The sequence below is a fragment of the Ahaetulla prasina genome, chromosome 1 (genome assembly GCF_028640845.1).
Source record: "Ahaetulla prasina isolate Xishuangbanna chromosome 1, ASM2864084v1, whole genome shotgun sequence".
Taxonomy (NCBI): Eukaryota; Metazoa; Chordata; class Lepidosauria; order Squamata; family Colubridae; genus Ahaetulla; species Ahaetulla prasina.
This window is the reverse complement of record NC_080539.1, coordinates 255,012,989-255,029,887: the sequence shown is the minus strand read 5'-3', so window position 1 is coordinate 255,029,887 and position 16,899 is coordinate 255,012,989. Positions and strand designations below refer to the sequence as shown.

Sequence of the window (16,899 nt, the reverse complement as noted above, 5' to 3'; positions counted from 1 at the left end):
AAATGAGTACATTTTGCAAAGGTTGCAGTTTACTCAAGTGCCAAGAAAATACTCGTTCATTGAGTGGAAAACCCAAATTCCACAGTGGTGCCATAGCTTGGCCACACTGGGCCACTTTGTGTCATTTCTGGAGTGCTCAGAAACATCCAAGAGCCATTATGGTGATTAAGAATATAATTCTGGGCAGAACTGGGCCACTTCAATTTCTGGCAACTGGAACAGAGTGTTATAAAATAGCTTTAAAAGTTTCTGCAGAACTTTTGATAACTCATAACAAATCATCAAACAAACTGATGTTAAAAGAATATTTGCATTAAGTGTGTGAGGTTTGTGTGTTTCTTTTAAACCCCAGTCATTAGGTGGAGATGGGGACTGATGTGTATCAGAATTTAATCATTAAAAACAAGGCTATAGCTTCTATTGAAGAGGAATAGAATGTTGAATTCCTTTGCCATATCTGTACTAATGCTTAGAAATTAATGCTAATTGCACTTTTAGGCAACTGCAGTTTAAAATTAAAGATGCATTTAATGGCAAGTGCCCTTTGATCCTTGAGTCTTTTGTGGTTTTTTGGGGGTGGGGGTGGGGCAGGATAAATTGAAAAAGTATTCATTAGAGTGTTAGTGAAATTGTTTACCAGCTGCTGTTGAGCTGAGATTTCACTTAGACTCACCTCCTTTGGCTATTACTTCCTTCTGCTTTTATTAAACACATAGGCAACATTAATTTGCCAGAAAGAAATGGATGTTACAGTATTTGCGTTACCTTGGGAATGAGCTTCCTCTCTATAGTTCTGTTCTAGTATATGTCACAACATGGATATGGTTTGCTGCTAGTCAGTATTGTCCCTAACCTTCTGGAGAAGTCAACAATCTCCCACGTTGTAACTTTATTCATGTATCTTGATAATAGCTATTGAAAATACATGTTTTGCTGGCTTTTAAAAAATGCATTGTTCATTTCTGTTTTTCCAAACATTTTGAGGCCTTGGTCAGTGTAAGGTAGTGCTTCAGTCTTGAATATACTAATATCTGCAAAGGACTAATTGCTTCGATGGATCCACTATATCTGGATTACTGTTTTTATATAGCTTTATAAGATGAAAGATACGATGTATTAATGCACACGGGGAAAAAGTTCCTTCAACATTTTTTTTCAGGGATTGTTTTTCCTTGTATTTTGTATCTTTATATGGTTTTTGAAAGGTAAAATATAGAGAAATATTAGAAAAGGATGACCAATAAAAGCAGTCAAACGTGCCAAGGACCTTGTTATCCATTTTAGAGGAGAAAGAAAAAAGAGATAGGGGCACCTTCGGGGGATCGTGCTAATATGATTTCTCCTCCCCTTTGGTCTAGTTCTGGATCGTTGGTGGGGTTCAAAACGCATCGACTACTCTCTCTACTGCCCCGAGGCACTCACGGCCTTTCCCACCATCACCCTGCCTCACCTTTTCCATGCCAGCTATTGGGAAAGTGCTGATGTGGCTGCCTTCATCTTACGCCAGGTGGGCTATTGCAAGCAAGATAGAAATTTACGTGTGTATGTCCTGTGGAACCGGTTCCTTTAACTGCTGGATTTGACCAGAGGCAACTAAGGGAACTTCCCTCAAAAACCACTTAAAGATGATCTGGGATTGTCTTTCAGGCTGTCAAGCAAAGTATCACTGCACCATTGCCAGATTGCTATAGGTCTTCCAAGAAGAGAACTCCCATCACCCACCTCTGTGGGCAAAAAGGAAAATGAAATAGATCACTTACATGCATATGCACCTAGATATATCCCTGTGACATCCTCATACTCTGTATACCTTGTTAAATGCAAAAAGGGGAAGTGTATTTTCTTGCAGTTTTTAAACACTCCATTATTGAGGTGGAAATATATTGGCCCATCTCTTGACCATGGCTGTCATCATGGGATCACAGAGACCTGAAACTGCCTTTGAAATGATACAGGATCCTCCTTAAAGAGATCTAAGGTAGAAAGCATAGAAATCGAGTGTGCTTTGGTGGCTAAATTTATCTTGACAGGTCAGGGCTAGATGAGTTCTGAGACTCAGAGTTTAGCTGCTAAATGATGTGCTTAGATTTCCAATTCTTAGCATCTCCATCCAAAAGAGAAAGACCTTTTGTCTGAGTTCCTGGAGAACTGAAAAATCACAGCTGTACAGATAGTCCTCAACTTAAAACAATTCATTTAGTGACTGTTCAAAGCAGTCAATAGCACTGAAAAAAGTGACTTATGACCGTTTTTACGATTGAACTGAAACACGTGAATTATGACCATTTTTTACCCTTAACAACTGTTGCAGCATCGCCATAGTCATGTGATCAACATTTGGACACTTGACAGCTGGCATGTATTTATAACAGTTGCAGTGTCCTGGAGCCATGTGATCGATCATCTTTTGTGACCTTCCAACAAGCAAAGTCAATGGGGAAGCCAGAGTCACTTAACAACCATGTTACTAACTGCAGTGATTCACTTAACTGTGGCAAAAAAAGTTCTAAAATGAGGCAAAATTCACTTAACAAATACGTTGCTTAGAAACAGAAATTTTGGGCTCAATTATGGTCGCAAATCAAAGATTATCTGTAGAGAACAACCATGGCCCAACTGTCCTAGGTTTTATTCCAGCGCCCCCTCATAAGACACAAAATACGCAACCCACTCTATTCTGCTACCAAAATTTCTATTTCTCCTTCCTGTTTTCTAATTTAATAAAATTATAATTATTAGTGGAAATCTTTTTAAAATCGTAATATCTTTAGTATTTTCCCTATGTTTTCTTGAATCACAAACAAGAAAAAACGTTCTGCAAACAGGAAAACCTTGTGGAGGGAAGGAAGCTTGTGTTGCTGTTTTTCTGCATACACCCACACAGTTGTGTAGGTTTCAATATGCATGCAATTTTGTGTTTAAAGTTAGATTCTGCTGTGTATAATTGCAGGTGTGTTATATGCAGTAATTGCACAGGCCGTCACAGGGCATAAAACCGCTGCACAATTTCTCACTACTCACAGAATTATAGCATTTTACTTGGCTTTATTTTGAAGCCAACATTTGTTTATAACTCTACAGGTGTTCATGCAGCTATACATTGCAACAACAAAGAAGCAGCTTTTGTGAAAACTTACTTACTGCATTATGTTGTGCCTTTTGGCATCGTTGGGTATAATAAAACATCAATGACCTTTAAAACTTTGGCTGCTTCTCCCAAAATTTCAATTCTGTACATTGCTATGTGGCCCTTAATTTTGTATTATCCATTATAGATTAAATGCTATATTCATTAACAAGTCAGCAAAAATTGCATTTGGAAAAATACCAGGAAGCAGTACCTCAGAGATAATGGGGATCCCAGCACTATTCTGCCAAGGCTAGCAGAAGCATGGCAAAGGTGCTTGCCTTGTCCGCTTTTGAAGTAATCTAGGTGCCGAAAATTAAGGAATTATTCCATTTAAATACTGGCTACATATTAACATAGGGCAAATTGTCTTTTTGCTTGGTTATTTTTTTGAGGCCTAGAATTTAGTCTCTGATTTCAGGTGATTGAGACGGAGCAGCATCAAGTGACTGAGAATGAGGAGAGTTCGATCTACAGCCCAGCATTTCCCCGTGAAAAGTGGCAGCGCAAACGTACACAAGTGAAGATCCGGGTACGAATCTGCTGTGGCTTCTCTCAGCTTTTTTTGGTCTTTTTGTGTGTGTGTGTGTGTGTGTGTGTGTGTGTGTGTGTGTAGTTTTCAGGGCATGTGTTGAGGTCTGACTGAGGTTGCTCTACTGCCTTTATAGGAAGATACACAATCTGATCTTATTTATTTTCTGCTCATAATGTTCCTGAATCCATCACCAGTGTTGATCTCACATTGTTTGCCTTTAAGTCCCTTAAACATTAGAGCAATCAATTTGATTCTGCAGGAATGACATACTGTTGTTGCAATTCAAAATTTGATTTTACTTAGTTAATATTATTTGTATAATATATTAGGTTTTTGTTATTGAATGGGAGAGTTACTTCACTTTCATAACATCTTGAATTTTTCTAGGTTCAGGTTTGGCCCCTCAAATGAATTACAGCAAGTTGTTATGTGATGTGATGGTTGTGAGCACTGACACCCAAAACATGAGCTATTGGCAAATTAAATGTGGGGTCATAGTGCTAAACGATAAAAATTCATTTACTCCTAGTACATAAAAGATGATAAGCTGCTTTCTCTAGTGGAATACAATGGTGGTTGTTTTATTAGTAGGAAAAACTCAGTACAAGAAATCCCTATAATTCTTATGGCAGCTGATTTTATTATTAAAAATAGCCTTATATAGTTAATCAAATTGGCACACAACCAAGAAAAAAAAAAGACCCGTTCAGTCCCACAAATGACTTTCTAAGGCAGCTAGACCGTGCAGTGGTTCTCAACCTGTGGGTCAGGACCCCGTTGGGGGTCGAATGACGATTTGCCAGGGGTCGCCTAAGACCATCGGAAATATGGGAAGTATACTTGCAAGTCGAAGAATCGCGCTCCAATGGTTGACTCCACAAGCCAGCTGCAGGCTCTTCAAATCGCTAGCCGAATTCGGCTTCAGGCACGATGAATAAAAAAAGAGAGAAATCTTTGCTCTGATGTCTCCCTCTCAAGCCAGCTGCAATCACTCCCAATCGCTAGCCTAATCTGGCTTCAGGCGCGATAAATAGGGGAGGAGTCTCCGCTTTAATGCCTCTGTCCTCAAGGCAATCACAAGCAGTTCAGATCGCTAGCCAATACGGCTTCAGGCGCGATAAATTCAAAACGAAAATAATTTTCTGGTTGGGGTCGCCACATCGTGGGGAATTGTATTAAAAGGGTCGCCACATTGTGGGAATTGTATTAAAGGGGTCGCAGCACTATAAAGGTTGAGAACCACTGAGCTAGAGGAACAGATAGCTATTATGTAGTAAGATTCTCCTGCCTGCTCTAAATAACTCTTCATTGTTGCATGAGTTCCGTTCGTGAGTTGGGATTTAAGGTATTTAAATTCTCCAACCTGCTCTGTTGCAATCTCACTGCAGTCATCCATTTCTTGAGAAATTCTCCCTTTGTCCAATTTTCCAATGATGAGGTTAATAATAATGTCTGGCTTTTTGTTTCTCAGAATGTTACAGCAAACCATCGTGCCAGTGATGCGATAGTGTGTGAGGGACGACCCCAAGTCCTTAGTGGGCGCTTCATGTATGGTCCACTTGATGTGGTAACTCTCACTGGAGAGAAGGTAACCAAGGTTTTAATTCTAGGGTTGATTTACCAGGACAAGTGAACAGGGGTGGGGTGTAATGCTGGCATGAACCTGAGCAAGCAGCATTACGTGCTACAAGCTTTCTCTTTCCTGGTGGGCATATAAACATTATGCAAAATGTTTTCACTTGAGAATGATTGTTCAGTCCTCCAAGGTACACCAGACCTGGAAACCAATGTCATGTTGGTTAGTACTACTTTTATTGTAACAACTGTAGCAACAAAAACTTGGAAATCTGAATATTCCATGTGAACGAGGGAGGGGTTTTTCTGAGATGTTTTCTCAAGTTACTTTCTTGGCCTGAGTTCAGGCTCTTTTTATCTGACTGTTGTCTTGGTGGCAGCTCTTCCTTCTGTCCTTCCAGGCCATTCCTTCTGCTTTCTGCAATGGCAGAAGAAGGAAGAACTGACACTAGACCAAGGGCAAGGCTTTCCTGATACTAAGGAGGGGAACAGAAATAAGTAGGGTTGCAACTACATATTTATAAAGCTAAGCCAAGACCAGGGGATAGAAGTGGCTTCCAGAGGGATTTTTAGGTTCGTTGGGAAAACTTCACTAGATCTTCTGTTTAGGTGACCAAGACAGCTGCCTTGTTGTCAGGAGACCTACCGTAAAACCAGTTTTCAGATCATCTTAATGCAAATTCCTCATTTCTCTAGGATTAGTGTTGTGTTGAGGCCATTAATGATATGAGCCTGGAGCTCATCCATAATATGAACTTGCAGTCTAAAATGAAAGGGGGTGAGAGTTGGGGAGGGGAGACTAAAGGAAGCCATTTGCATTGAAACTGTAGTAGACAGTAAGTGTTGTATCCCAAAAGCAGGAAATAATTTACAGGCAAAATGGAGTAGATGTACTTGAAGTTGTAATATGAAAATGCCACAGACCCTTGAGAAGCCAAAGAATAGACATTTTCCAGAAGGACAGAAGTATTGTAAGAAAAAGGTAGTAGAAATTAAGTAAAAGTAAGTAAAAAAAAAATCCTTCAGAGGAATGAATATGAAAAGATTATGAGAAAATGGATTTTTAAAAACCAACTTAAGAAAATGGGAGTGAAGGAAGGATGTATGCTCTCTCCTTTCCTTGTAATAACAGCTGTAATTTAGCAATTTCAAGGTGTTATTTGTGGCTAGCAATGCAGTATAACAGTACATGCAATGAGGTGAACACCACCCTGATCTTTCTTTACAGGTCGATATCTACATCATGGCACAGCCATTATCAGGGAAATGGGTACATTATGGCACAGAAGTGACAAGTGGTAGCGGGAGGCTTTCTTACACCCTTCCTGAAGAGAAGATGCTGGGCATTGGCATGTACCCTATCCGTATGGTGGTGAGGTGAATGCATGGTAGATCCTTTCCTGTGCTTGATCTTTTGGGCAGCCTCCTCTGTGCCAGATATTCTCTTCTACTATCCAGGAAAGCTTGTAACGCAATATACGCATATGTCCATAATGCATTACAAAATTATGTGTATTATATTGGTTGCAGCACTTGATTGTGGGATGTGATCCTCTGGACCAGAATGGTTCGAATTTGGCCTTGACTACTATTTAGCACACAGGCTCAATTGTTACAATCCAGTTGCCTGCCAGTGAAAGTAAGCAACTGGTGGTTCTTTAGATGTTGCTGAACTACAATTCCCAGCAGCCCTGATCAGCATGGCCGATGTCGGGGATGCTTGGAGGTGTATTTCACCACAGGATCTCTGCAGGTTTATAGTTAATAGTTGAACTGCTTGGCTTTTTCCTTCTTCGGTTTTCTACACTATAGGGGAAAAAAACACCCTCACTTGCTTCTATCTTCATGGCTTGTTTGAATGCAGAAGTTGAGCATTTCTGATTCTGAGTATTTAGGAATATTTGCTTTCGGGCTGACACTGTTCTGTCTCTCCACAGAGGTGATCACACCTATGCTGAATGCTTTCTGACAGTGGTAGCTAAGGGCACACCTTGTGTTGTCTTTAGTATTGATGGCTCCTTCACAGCTAGCGTCTCAATTATGGGCAGTGATCCCAAGGTGCGAGCAGGTGCTGTTGATGTGGTAAGGTAGGTGAATACCCCTCCTCAGAGACTCCTGTATTTCTTTGAATCAACTGATTGACTGTTTCTCTTTCTTAAGGCCTCCAAAATCTGTGCCAGGACTATAGAGAAATTCTTATATATGTTACATTCGTCAACTGAGTTACTCTCTAGTATGTTTCCACATTCTGTAAATCTTATCGCAATACTTAGCCTAATTAATTTTTTCCATTGTGCAAATATTTTTAAAAGATGTTTAATAAGTAACACAGTAACAGAAAAGCTATTTAAAGCACCATTTGGAAATAGTTCTGCTGTTTTCCTTCACACTTGCCAGCTTCCATATTTGTCATTGCCAACATGCTGTCAAAATGGATTTCTTGGAAGAAGCTTTTGTTAAAGCAACTGGATGTTTTTTCTACTTTAAAGTAGCATTCTAACCATCCCTGTTCTTTTTATGAAAACTGAAGAGAGAAGCATGTCTGCTCACTTTCACAGCTTTAATAAACTGTTTGGTAGCTGAATATTGATAGTATTTTCTACGAATCAGACTGGATTCATACCAACAATATATGCATTAGTTACAGAATGCAGATTCTTTTTATTGTTTTCAATATCACTGCAGTTAACCAAATGAAAGGATGAAAAAAAAAAGAAAAAAAAAAAGGATGACTTTATATAAACCCAAATTAAAAAATGAAGTTTATGCAGTGAGGGAGAATTCCTGCAAATGTTGGACCACAAATTGTAGATTTTTTTTATTTTTTTTTATTTTTTTTTATTTATTTTGTTACACATATATAAGCGTAAGCATGAAATAACTATACAATATATAAGCATATATATAAGTATGAGTATGTAATAACTATATTAATTGGATATAACAAAAGGAAACAATAGGACAGGAACGGTAGGCACTCTTGTGCTCTTATGCACAACATAGCAAACTTACTAGTATCTTAGCCAACATAGCAAACTTACTAGTATCAGTTGCTTTAAGACAGGGGTGGACAACTGTAGCCCCTTCCCCAACTCTGGATTTCAACTGTCAGAAGCATGCTGGCTCAGGACTTGTGGGAGCTGAAATCCACAGGTCATGAAGGGGCCATTCAGGTGGTCCTTGACTTACAACCATTAGTTTAGTGACCATGCAAAGTTACAAAGCACTGAAAAAAAGAGACAACTATTTTTCACACTTAACAACTGTTGTAGTATCTCCAAGATCACACAATCAAAATTTGAACGTTTGGTAACTGACTCATATTTATGATGGCTGCAGTGTCCCAGAGTCATGTTCTGACAAGCACAATTAATGGGGGAGCCATATTCACTTAACAATTGCAGTGATTCATTTAACAACAGTGGTAAGAAAAGTCATAAAATGGACCAAAACCCATTTAACAACTGTCTTGTTTAGCAACAGAAATTTCGGGCTTAATTGTGGTTGTAAGTTGAGGACTGTACCTGTAGTTGCCCACGGCTACTGTAAGATATGGGTAGTGGCCATGGACGGGATTTGTGCAGACTCACAGTGGGAGGAAGATGGGCCACTCAATAACTCTTCACCTCACAGTAACTTCTATTGTTCAGTGTCAGTGTACCATGAATGAAGTTACTAGTGATAACTATTCCCTCCCTGACCTGTTACAATTTTTCCAGAGGCAAGACATATTTATAATCTGTCTCACCAATATTCTTTGAACATGCATTGATGGATCCTTGGTCTGGTGACTCAACAGGGCGTTCTTTAAGGAACTAAGATGCAAAAATGCTATAAACATGGCATGCCCTTTTGTTAAGCTTTGTCATAATTAGGCCTCACAATCACTCCTAGTTGCAGTTCTATCTTTACACTCTAGATAGGGGCAGGCAATTTAGATGTTATGAACTATCATTCCCATAACCCTCTGCTAGGGTTATGAGAGTGGCTTGGGTTGAAGGTGCTAAGGGGAAGAAACCTGAAATATTTGGAGAACACCAGGTTTTTAGTTTGTTTTCCAGAGATAATTTATCTTTCCCTCTGCTTTTGTAGGCATTGGCAAGATTCTGGTTTCATGATCATCTACGTGACAGGGCGTCCAGACATGCAGAAGCACAGAGTGGTGGCTTGGCTTACCCAGCATAATTTCCCACATGGCATTGTCTCTTTCTGTGATGGCCTCACACATGACCCTCTTCGCCAGAAAGCTGCCTTTCTACAGGGCCTTCAGCAAGAGGTATGTAACTGCTTGTGTTCTTGCACAACCAGAAGAGGCATACAGTGGAGATTCTACTCTGATGTAACTGAGGGGGCTTGTGGAAAAAGCTGGAGGAGTACCACAGGAAAAAGGGAAGTGAGGGAACAATGGCACTGAGGTGCAGTGGTGAAATGTAAAATTTGTTACTACCAGTTCTGTGGGCGTGGCTTGGGGGTAATGTGACTGGGTGGGCGTGGTCAACTTTTTTTTTTACTTTTAAAAGTATTTTTTCTACAACCACTTCGGCCAAAGAGGTAAAAAAAAAACACTTTTAAAAGGCTCCTCTGACGATCCCAGCTGAGTTGCCTGATTGTCAGAGGCTTTTCTTTTAAAAGCATTTTTTTTTTTTGCCTTTAAAAGATAGAAAAGCCTCTGACGATTAGGCAACTCAGCTGGGATCGTCAGGAGCCTTTTAAAAGCATTTTTTAACAACCTCTCTGGCTGAAGAGGCTGTAGAAAAAATGCTTCTAAAGGGTTCTGACAATCCCAGCTGAGCCGCGCGATCATCAGAGGCTTTTTTTTTACTTTTAAAAGCATTTTTTCAGCTGAAGAAAAAATGCTTTTAAAAGTAAAAAAAAACCCTGATGATCGCATGGCTCAGCTGGGCATGGGGGGAGGGGTATTTGCTGTTGGTTCTCCGAACCACCCGCCACCATTGCTACCGGATCAGGTGATTCAGTCCGAACAGGGAGCATTTCACCCCTGCTGAGGTGGTATAGTAGAGCCCAACTCTCAGAGGAACAGCTTTCTCTGGTTTTGCTATAACATTCTGTGGGAGAGGCCTCATGGCTTTGCTTGTCTGGGTGGCATATGGGTGGGACACTTTTCTCACATTGCTGCCAGGTCAGGCTGTGTAACTCTGGAGGTGGGTTGGTCCATAATAGATCTGAAGCCTGTTTATACTTAACATATGCGTCTAACAGTGCATTAATTTCACCAGGTTTTGAGTGATTAATTAGTGTTAATATTCATTTTAATTTATGGATTTGGTACTTTCTATATTTTAATTATTATTGCACTTGAATAGGAAGGGCCTAAAATTAATCCTAAAATGTCTTTGTTTATTTCTTGTAGGCAGAGGTCACTATTGTAGCTGCATATGGTTCCACTAAGGACATCTCAGTTTATAGCTCTTTAGGGCTCCCTTCATCCCAGATCTACATTGTGGGTCGGGCTGTGAAGAAACTGCAAAGCCAATGCCAGGTATGGAGTTGGCTCAGCTACTGCCCTGCCCAACTAACCGAGGGACTGAAATGTGCAAGTGCCACATTGTGATAAGCTCTCCCCCACCCCCGCAAAGGTTGTGGCTCATTCAGAAATGGGAGAGCTGGGTAAAAGTAGGCATTAACTGCCTTAATCTTTTTCCTTGCAGTTCCTTTCCGATGGCTATGTTGCCCATCTAGCCCAACTGGAAGCAGCATCCCTCGCCCACTCGCCGAAAGGAACCACAAGGCCCACCTTGGGCAAAGGCAGTTATGGCTGCCCTGCTCCTGTCGACTTCCTACGCAAGCAGAGCCAGCTGTTGCGCTCCCGGGGACAGAGCCAGGTGGAACGAGAGGGAATCGGAAGCGCCCAACCCCGAGCCAAAATCCGGAGTGTCAGTCTGAAGCTGGAAAGTGAGGAGTAAACCCAAGAGGGAAAGTCTCTGCATTTTCTTACTTGCGGCAGCTGATGCTCTGATTGGGCCTGTAGAGGCCACAGATGAAAGAAGCTAAAAACACCATGCAGATAGAAAGAGAGGGAGGGGGAGAGAGAGAGAGGGCTCTGCCTTGTCGAGGCCAGAAGCTGGCAGACGGTGCCGCTAGGACGAGGAGGAGAGAGCTTCTGTACAATCCCAAAGAGTGTTCCATTCCCATTGGTCCTGGTTCTTGGCTTCTGTTTGTGGTCTTCATTGACCTACAGTGCAGCCAATGTTCCTGAACTCATGCCCCCTAGGGATGGGTGGAGGGGAAGGGTACAATGGGAATCCATTCATATTCTCCCCTTATTTAAACCGTGCTATGTTGTCTGTGAATTCCTTTTTTTCAGAATGTGAGGCCTGTTAAGACTGGGTTATATCCATTCTCCCAGCCTGTTCATAGGTGAGGCAGTGGCCCCCATAATTTCTCAAGTCTTCCCACAATTCTCTCCAGTTTAAGGTAGGGAGTAATGGTTCAGAAAAAAAATGCCTATATCTATATATCTATATAGCTCCATATATGGATTCCAGCATGGCCATTTCACCTCCGAGGCTGAGCGCCTTGCTCCAGCCTCTACTTCAGTTGTCAGCCTTCATCCTGCCTATACCTTGTTGGTCGTCGGATATCTGCATGATACTGCCTTCCTGTGCATGTATTGTGTCCGGAATGAGAGCACAGGAGTGTCAGGTTTAAGGATGAATCTGTACTTCCTTTCTGGACATTTGGGGTGGGTGGGGGTGGGATTTGCTTCACAGTGTCCAAATTGCTGGGAAGTAGAGAGGCAGAAAGAAGAACCCTGATTTGAAGGACTTACGGGAATTTTGCGTTCTCTCAATGTGTTCACAAAACAATAAAATTTAAGTATTAAACATTGTAAATGTCTTGAAGCAGTTGGGATGTCTAGTTCAACATTATTTTAGGTAGGGATGAACGCTCCAAAATAGAAAACTAAATTCTGCCCCATTGATCTAAATGTGTGTATGTGTGTGTATTTGTATGTAAAACACTAAAACAAAAGCAAAAGGTTGGAACTTTAAGGAGGAACTCAGGTTCACTTCTCTTTCTTTCTCCACTGAAATGGGAAAGGTAACAACCATTCCCAGCTTCCCCATGCTTACCGAAAAAAGGAGCAACTTTTCTCTTATCAAAGCACATCTAAACTTTGTCCAACCTGGTAGCTGCTGAACTGGGTGTGGTGGAAAAGTGCTTATCTATATTCTGTTTTGAAGGTCCCCAACTGGAATATGAAAAAAAAAGATAGGTTTAACTACTGAAGTCCCAATTTTCCAATGAAATATGCAAACATAGTGAATGTATGATTGTTGCGGTATTATTATTTATTTATTTATTTACAAAGGCTATATTGGGGAAAATCGTTAGCAAAATATAAAACATATCCCTTTTTTAAAAAAAAAATTGGAAGCTGAGATATAAATCATAGAAATTAAATGAGAAACTCAAAAAATCTCAACCAATGAATTTATGTACTGCTAAGATAGGATGGATGCTAACTGAAGTAGATGCAGTTACCAGTACACATTTTCATGCACACAAAGTACTGCATCATGGCACATAAACCCATGTATAAAATATGCATGGATCAATAATGCAACATTGACTGTCAGCACATTCAACAGGAAAAATAACATTTCTTGGCAGAATGTCTGGCAACATATGGTCTTTGTTTTTAAATGTTTGGTTTGCTTTTTCATATTTTAATTTCTGTTCCAATGTAAGGAAAGCGTGCCATGAGGATTCATATAAAGAATTCCCAATTTTAATACAATTTGAAATAATTTCTTTGTTCATTATTATGAGATTAAACACATTCATTTAAATATTTCAGTTTCAAGCAAGATTGATTGTTTCCCCCTTTGAAACAGTCAGCATTAGCTTGCATTGTTTGCTTTATGACATGCTACTTGGACACACTATACTTCTACATACCTTTCCCCAGCATTCTGTACCAATTCTCAGGTAAAGACCTATTGTATAAGTTACCAGGAAGAGAATGTGTAGCCAGTCTCCATGAAATAAAATGTAAAACATTTTTTTGGGGGAAGGGAACACTGTGACTCACCTTTTCCACTTCACTACCTGCCTGCCAGTTCCTCATTGTGGTTTCTGGATTCAACCATTTGGGCTCTGAGCCTCTGCAACATGGCATGATGTGATCTTCCAGAGCCTCAAATAGCTTTGCTGGCACAACTGTCAAAAAATTAAAAAAGAAATCACCTCAGAAATTAAAGCCAAGAAGCCATGATTCAAGCATAAGCCATGATTTGCAGCTAGATGAACCCCTTATTGGAAGGTAAAATTAGGGATAAGTTCTCATCACAACATTTGCTCCACTACTAATCTATTTTTAGATCTTGAGCTCGTACTAGTTCTAGAACAAGCAAAAATTCATTCCAACCTGATATTTTTGGAGATTATGCAATTATCTTACTTCCTTCACAGTAATTGTCTCTGGAATCAATACTATGTTCTCCATCTCTGAGAAAGGACCGGCAAGTTCATCCTCAGGAATCTCAGAAGAGCCATTTCCTATTTTTCCCAAGTAAACTAAATTAGTTCAGGTGGCTATAGGCAATTTCTGGAAGCTGTTATTTCTATTAAAGAAGGTAGTACAAACAGCTGACTGAACAGAGGTGCCAGGCTTCTGCACCAGCCATATTCACTATTTTAAATCTTTAAAACTCTTGCCCATTAAAAGTAGGTATTAAATTTGGCGTAAAGATGCTGTCGAGCCTCAACCTGGGGCTCACCATACCTGAGGGGGAGAAGGGCACAGAGCAACACACAGCAGAGACAGTGACGGGCGAGGCAGCGGGACACCTGGGGCAGCGCCAACCAGCCGCTCATCAGCAAATTTCTCCCTTGGCCGATCCTCCGAGAGTAACATGGGGCAGGGGGCCAGGCAACTGGCATGACGAACAAGGCAGCAATGGTGGTGCCGGGACTTCCAGTGGCAGCGCCAAACAGCTGCTCACCAGTGATGATCAGCCCCCTGCTTCCATGCATGGGCCTCCGATTGGAATTCACAGGGTCCCAAAGCATGCCGCTGGCTGGGCCATGACACTGCAGCCAGATGTTTGCCATAGGCTTCCAGATGTTGGGTGATCAGCGGGCATGTCAGGCTGGCCGGAGGGTGTGGCCCTGGACTATAAAGTGCGCTGGGAGGTGAGAGCGCCCAGCGCTGACTTTGCATGGAACTGATGATTTTCTGAGGCTCTGGTCTTCTGTTGAGGATTAAAGTCTGGGTTACTGAGCAATTTGGTTTCCTGTGTGTTTGCTTTGGTCCTCACCCTGCTGGCCCTGGACCCTTGAGAGATGCTTAATTGTATTACATAGAGGTTTAAGTGAATTTCTGTTAGGAGTCACTGAAATGTGCAGTTTGATCAAGGAGGCCATGGATAAAAGGCAGCCAGGATGATGGATTCCAGCCTTACAATATACATACATCCTTTATATGAATTTTGTTACCATGAAGAGAAGAATGTAGTTGAAACATTACTGTGCTTAGCAGTCAACTTGCAGTTCTGGTGCATGGAAAGAGAAAACATCTAATCTTTTAGCAAACTATTCTTTTCCACAACTAATCTCTGAAGTGTGGTCAGTTTATTAGCTGAGGGCAAGTGTCAGTATAAAACGGCATAGAATATCTAGGGAGATTTACAATCATTCACGTCATGGTTGTCCCAAAGGTGCTTTTTTCCAAAAAGGAACCTGGATTTCTTGGGCTCTCTGCTTCTCATCCAATAATTCTTTTCAGTTCTGAACTGAAGAAGATTCTTGGATGAAAAATGAAACATTTTGAAAAAAAAAAAAGTCCAGTTGCCTTTTGGAAAAAAGCACCTTTGGAACAATACGTCTTATAGTTTCAAGGATGGACTATAGAATGCATTTGGTCTGAATTTCTCTAGATTTAGAGATAAGCAACACTTAGCTATTGGCAAATGTGCATCTTTACTAATTTTAATATATTCAATTTAATTATTAAACCTTGTGTTGTGTATTAAAATTACTAGCTGCCATGAGTGAAATGGGGGATAGAAATCTTAAGAAACACAGAGTTTGACCAGCTAGCTTCTGTGTTCATACAATTGGCCAGTGTGATTTTGCATATTTTCAGTTCCTTTTTCCTACTGTATTTTTGTCATCTTTGTTCAGAATACAGCTTCTCCTCCTGATTATTTTATTTACACAAAGGAGAAGTGAAAGCAATGACAAAAAGAAGTAGCGAGGATCAGTACACCAAGAGCTATCTGAAATTATGTTTCTATTACACATGAGATTTAGTGTGTAGCAGTCATCATTAATCTTCAGAGGCAGTCCTCTGCCTCTCTTTTTTCTATTTAAGGAGGAAATGGACTTGGTTCAATAGTTGAGCCAAGTGGGCTGTGATATAAGGAGATTTGCTTATGTGGAACTTTCAAGGTTTCACTAATCACCCAAGATTTCAACACCAGTGACAAATGAGGTGAAATATTCGCCAAAGGAAACCAGTTGTATCAAGTGCCTGGGTTGGATCATTTTAGTTTGTTTCCTCTCTTACCAGAGGTTTATAGCAGCAATTAGTCTAAAACTCACCAAAGAGTGATCTGTCTCTGAAAAGACTTAGAGGCCTCCTTCAAGTTTGCTGGCTCCAATAGAACAAAACTTCATATCCAGCATAGATCCTGTAGCAAGATACAAATTAAGGACAGGCCTATGACCGATACAACAAACTGGAGACCCTGAGACACTCAGGTTGAGTGCAATCTTCTAGTTTTTGGGGTGCTTCAAGACAAAACGCCCATGGTGATTCATTGTCTCCATGGATCTTACCCCAGTTAGCTCAGGGAGAGAGACTTGTACACCCAGCAAATTGATAATTGCAGACTGTTGAAAAAACCTTTGCTGGTGGAATTCTTACTGAGTGCAGCAATCTCTTAACTTGACCTTCCACCCAAGCCTGCTGCATCTCAGAGTAATCCAGCTAGCAGAGCTGAAAGAGCTTAACTCCCTCTCCCCTTTTTTTCCCTCAACTAAATCTCTGTTGTGTACCCAGGTCAATGCTTTCACCCAAAATTAAATTCTGGATAATAGGTGTTTTCCATCAACTGATGTGACTATAAAAAAATAGAAGCTTGGGTTGCAGAGTTAAACACTTGAAATTCAAATAGCACAACAGGCTCCTTGCTGGATAATTTGAAGAATGTTATACTGTCTTTTTCACTTTGCTGCTACCTCTGAACTTTTTTGCAATGAAACAACTGAAGGTGTCCTCAATAGAAATAACATGCTCTGAAAAGTCTATTTATCTCTATTATTTTTATCTCATGCTATCAAAAAAATAAAACAGACCTTTAGTGTTTCTTCATTAGAGTTTATGGATTGAATCTTAGTGGTTTGAATGATTAGGTTTTCCTTTGAATTTTAAAACACATTTTAAAATTAGTATTTTAAAACACAAACTGGAATCGAATTGTGTCTTGAATGTCAGGTTTCCAAACTAAATCAAATTAGGGCAGCTAAGCCATATAAGAATGTTGCATTGATGTGATTGTCATTTCTCAAGAGTCTTCTCCAACAGCAAATTCCTACTCAATTTCTAATATGTGTCACAATTCTTATGGAAGATGGGGAGAACAGCAGCAGCAATTTGGTTTTATTTCCACTGATTTTTATTTCCACAATTTGG

General features: G+C 40.4%; 1 protein-coding gene across 6 annotated transcripts in view; it reads left to right on the top strand.

The window, feature by feature from the left end:
• PITPNM1 (phosphatidylinositol transfer protein membrane associated 1) overlaps positions 1-11,951 on the top strand; it is a 32,748-nt gene extending 20,797 nt beyond the window's left edge. For 3 of the 6 annotated variants that reach the window (XM_058154662.1, XM_058154645.1, XM_058154651.1), the window contains exons 17-24: positions 1,359-1,507; positions 3,549-3,659; positions 5,134-5,250; positions 6,466-6,614; positions 7,175-7,324; positions 9,330-9,513; positions 10,609-10,737; positions 10,907-11,951. In XM_058154662.1, the coding sequence (XP_058010645.1) occupies positions 1,359-1,507; positions 3,549-3,659; positions 5,134-5,250; positions 6,466-6,614; positions 7,175-7,324; positions 9,330-9,513; positions 10,609-10,737; positions 10,907-11,161 (1,244 nt within the window). In that variant the 3' untranslated portion in view covers positions 11,162-11,951. Of the gene's footprint in view, positions 1-1,358; positions 1,508-3,548; positions 3,660-5,133; positions 5,251-6,465; positions 6,615-7,174; positions 7,325-9,329; positions 9,514-10,608; positions 10,738-10,906 lie in introns of those variants that run through there. The other 3 variants (XM_058154671.1, XR_009151868.1, XM_058154684.1) reach the window with 3 other exon arrangements.
• The last annotated feature ends 4,948 nt before the right edge of the window (positions 11,952-16,899 follow it).